Here is a 4,829-nt window from a genome sequence, read left to right on the forward strand (position 1 = left end):
AGTTACCTTATATACTGACCGCCAAACCGAATAACAACAATTGTTACACAACCTATTTAAACTCCCCGTTATAAAATCATTGCGTAATCTTTCAAACTCATTTCGTATACCGTACATAATACATTAATAGGAATGGTTTAATTTTTTTTTTTGCATTTTTCCTTTGATTTTACATATTGCAGACACTATAAATCCAAAAATATCAATAGCACTGTATCGTTATCTGTGTCAAAATATAGTAGGAACAGAGGATCATGTTAAACAAATCAGATATATGAACGCTGTCAGAGACAATATAGCAAGTAACAATATTTTAACAATGATAACAAGTGGTAGCTTTGGGGAAGGACTTGAGCTGCGAGGTAGTGACATTGATATTATGTTTGTAAGTAAACATTGTGAGGTTTGTGAAGATTTAAAAACCAGCATTAATCCAGCACAAACATATCTGTTAATGGAAAGAGACGATGTAAAACCTTGTTATACTCAGCTGAGACTTGAATATAACAGCAGTCCGGACGTTTTTGACTTCTGTGAAGAACATAATGGTAAACAATATTATTCGAGTGCATTGCATAAACAATTTTTTTTGTTTGATAAACGTATAACAATTCATGGTCCGTGTATATCAAGAAAAGAAGGAGATTTGGACTTTGCTATGTGTTTTCATTGTAAAACGTGGGTGTCACCTGCAACAAAGTGGATAACAAGATCAAGTAACTCATGGCCGAGTCATGATGTCAAACAAGGCATTATCAAACACGGAGTACTTGTTGTACCAATCGGAGTAAAGGGATCACCAAAAGAAGATCTACAATGGCGAGTATCTTTTTCAGTTGGGGAAAAACTTCTAATTAATACCTTTACACACACTCAATTACTGTGCTATGCTCTCTTAAAAATTATTTTGAAAGATGTAATAGCTACTAATCTCGAATGTAAAGATTTACTATGTTCTTATTTCCTGAAAACAATTATATTTTGGATATCTGAAGAACTGCCACAATCCATATGGAAACCTGGTAATATTATACCTTGTTTTATGATATGTTTCAGTAGGCTAGTTTACTGTGTTGAACACTCAGTTTGTTTCCATTACTTCATTCCAGAGAACAACATGTTTGAAAACAAAATAGAGGGTCGCGGTCGTGAAATACTTTTAGAAAAACTATATTCGCTGTATAGCTACGGATGGCGATGCATCTTATTTTCAGATCAAATATCTAACTTTCATGACTTTGTATCAATGTGGAATTTCCGCATCAAACCACATACGTTATATGTAAATGATGTAGAGAAAATGCTAAACTCAACGTTTTTCATGCATTCAAATTCTGCCTTTAAAATTCGTTCTGTAAACACGAAATCACTATTCAAGAATCGAATATATCAGACCGTGTTGCGTCAGAAATCTTCAGTAAAAGACGTCTATAAATACTACATGTCAATGAGTTCTAGTGGATTTGCTCAGTATATATCACTGGACAGTACAATCAGTAATAATAAATACCAATACAAACAGTACAAATCCTGTCTTAGTACCCTGCTACAGAATGTGTATCATGACGCTGTATCTGGATGGCTGATGGTAGCATCGCTTTTCTATAAGACAAAACTATACAGTAAGGCTTTATACATCATCAGGTATTCTATATCGAAATGTACTTCCGAAAAATTGTGCCACTACATGACTATGTCGGATTACCAATTGTTAAAACTGAATTCATTCCAGAAGAAGAGTTTTGTTTATATGGAAAAAATAATGCTTGTAGATAGTATACGTTTCTCGAGTAATTCTTTGTTAACACCAGATGAACTTCAAATGGGAGATTCAATTTTGAATGATTTACATTGGTTTCCATCTACCGCATATGCTTATTTCCTTGATTTTCTCTGTCAGTATCATCTCAATAATGTCAGACAATGTCAGGATTCCCTTCAAGGTTTACAACTGATAATAGAAGAAAGTTATTTAATTTCACATTCTGTGTTAAAAGTAAAATCCTACACTTTGTTGGGAATTGCTTTACAGTTATTAGATCACAATGAATCCGCACGACAAGCATTCTTACAATCTAAAGTATTATTCCAACGCCATTGTAAAAAATCTGCATTTAAGACCCTTTTGTAAAGGAGTTAAGTGTGACATATGTGCACTCAGATGAAGTACCGAAATTGGGTTGTTTGAATTTTTTTTTTTTTTGTCTACGAGACAAAGTCAAAGCGACGCATGGATTGAATTCGGATTAAACTAGTTTAATCCATTACGACATTCGGCCACACGTGGTTTTATTTTTTTTAATAAAATACAGCGTTTAGTTATTTTATTTTTAACTAAATAGAAACAGAATATTAAATCTCTTTTCTGTGTCACTGGCATTAGCTGGATTCACGTTATGTAGTGTCGATTTCACTGTACTTTTTTTGGCGTATGAATATATGTATATTGCACACAGTTGTCAAAATGACTTGATGCAGATTTTGCAATTATTGACATTTGTAAAGCACGTAGTTGTTTCTAGTTTAGTTTTTAGTATCAATGCGCAAATCTTCAGCCAGTTAAAAGCAGGAAAGTTTCGAATGTGCAAATAAACAAGTTATTTCACATGTGAGATTATAGGAATTTATGACAATGGGAAATTCGTATAAATCTTCATCATCTTTATAATAACATTTTGTTACTGGAAAAAAGTAATATGGGACGGAAGTTCATGTAGCAACAAAATGAAGAAATCTCGAAATTATATATACGACAAGCATTCTTACAATCTGTTATTTAGTCAATTCTGGCGAATAGATCCTTATGTTAATGAGTTAAATCTGACATCAATACATACAGTAAATCGAAATTATTATGTTTGTGCAATTATTTGTTGACGAGGAAACGTTTTTTTTTTTAAAGGATGAAAATAGGTTCACGGTGTGGTGATCTTTTTTAAAGAGCCCATAATTTTAGATACGATCCGCATAAATTTATCGATCATTTAAATATATTATTTTTAAAGGTTATCAATTGCACACTGTAAAATTAGTTTTGAATATTATTGTAATTGGTACAAACATTGATTTTGTTATCAATAAATTAAAACATTACTAAATTTAAGTGCTATACAGCTATGAACATTTATGGTCCCACATTCCGTCGTTATCTATATTTTGGCATGTTTTTTCTCTGACTGTTTATGGCGTCTTAATCCATAGGGTGTGTACTGATTTATATTTTAATCTTAGATATATGAATTTTGTATTAATTGTTTTAATATAAAAAAGGGAGATGTGGTATGATTGTAAATCGGGCAACAAATCACCAAAGTTCCAATGAAGTGGATGTAAGTTATTATAAGCAACCGTACGGCCTTCAACAATAAGAAAACACATACGTAGTCGGCTTTAAGCTTTGAACAAACTATCAGTATCAACGAGTACTTTTAGATCTTTACTGTATACCTTAACTCCTTTTGTTAGTTGTTTTTTCTGTGTTTTGTTTCGATCTGATCAGTAATGTCTTTTTCGTGATTTGTTCTTATGTTGTTCCGCTACACTACTGTCTCAGGACATGTAAGGGTTGGGCGCCCAGACAAATGTCATCTTTGTTTTTTTTTTGCATAAATCAGAGCATTCGGTATCTGCAGGTTTGAATTGTTTTATACTTCTCATTATAGCATACTATGCGGTATGGGTTTTGCTCATTGTTAAAGGCCTTATGGTAACCTGAAGCTGCTAACTTCTACGTATCTGGTGGAAAATAGGCTCATTGGCAATCGTACCAAAGCTACTTTTTTATATCAATATATGTTAGTTACTGGAAAAGGTGATACATGATGGAGGTGTATGTAACTACAAACTAAAGAAATCTGGGAATTATATGATATTAAATATACCATTTATATGTTTATCAATATATTATATAACCCCTCGTAGCGACTATGAATGCAAGCAAAACCATTCTCCCAGTCGACATTTGATATCCCCTGGCCACAATAAGGCAGATCTCAATCGCCTGACCATTACAATCATAGACCACAACACTGCTTGGTCTAGGGAGGATAGACTCGCTCGGGAAAGATTTTGGATAAGAAAATTAGAAATTTTGGCACCAAATGGGATCAATGAAAAGGTGTAGTTCCAATTCGTGCAGTACTTTTCATTTGGGTTATATTACATATTACTACGCAGTCTCTGTTGCTATTTATTTACCTTTGTCAACTATGAAATTCTAGAATTATACCAGTTTAAATCGCAGGGTGCTGTTCATTTGGGATGTATAAATACGCAGCCATGGTCAATTACTTAACCTTTGTCAAAATATCAAACTGCTATTTATTTGGGATGTGTAAATACGCAGCCTCTGTTGTAATTACTTTACCTTTGTCAAATTTGAAATTTTAGTATTATACCAGCTCAAATTGATTAGTGCTATTCATTGGGAATGTATTTCTACGCAGTTTTTGTTATAACTCAAGTTTCGTCACCTGTGAAATTTTAGAAATGTACCAGTTCATATCGCACATTACTATGTGTGTTAGAAGCATATCTATGCAGTCTCTGTTGTAAATACCTAACCTACATCATTTCTGAAATTTTAGAATTGTACAAGCGTTGTTCGATATATGTAGGATATCTGTTATCCGAAATATTTATTGATACTTACATTTAATGTTTCCTTTTTTTTTAATATTGGTGTTGATTTGTACACTTTTTAGGCGATTATATATATATATTTATATATAAAATGTCTGAATAATAGGCAACGATTAATCAATGAAATATAAATATGATACATTTCACTACAAAATATAATATATAATAAGCAAGTCTAAAAGGGTACA

General features: G+C 32.4%; 1 protein-coding gene across 1 annotated transcript; it reads left to right on the top strand.

The window, feature by feature from the left end:
- Positions 1 to 658: 658 nt before the first annotated feature.
- On the top strand, positions 659 to 4,414 carry LOC127720811 (cyclic GMP-AMP synthase-like). Its single transcript, XM_052227562.1, has 2 exons — positions 659 to 1,194; positions 4,390 to 4,414. Exons 1-2 carry the CDS (start codon positions 659 to 661, stop codon positions 4,412 to 4,414), a joined length of 561 nt encoding a protein of 186 aa, XP_052083522.1.
- Positions 4,415 to 4,829: the final 415 nt, after the last annotated feature.

Source organism: Mytilus californianus, unplaced genomic scaffold, assembly GCF_021869535.1.
Source record: "Mytilus californianus isolate M0D057914Y unplaced genomic scaffold, xbMytCali1.0.p SCAF_11, whole genome shotgun sequence".
NCBI classification, from domain to species: domain Eukaryota; kingdom Metazoa; phylum Mollusca; class Bivalvia; order Mytilida; family Mytilidae; genus Mytilus; species Mytilus californianus.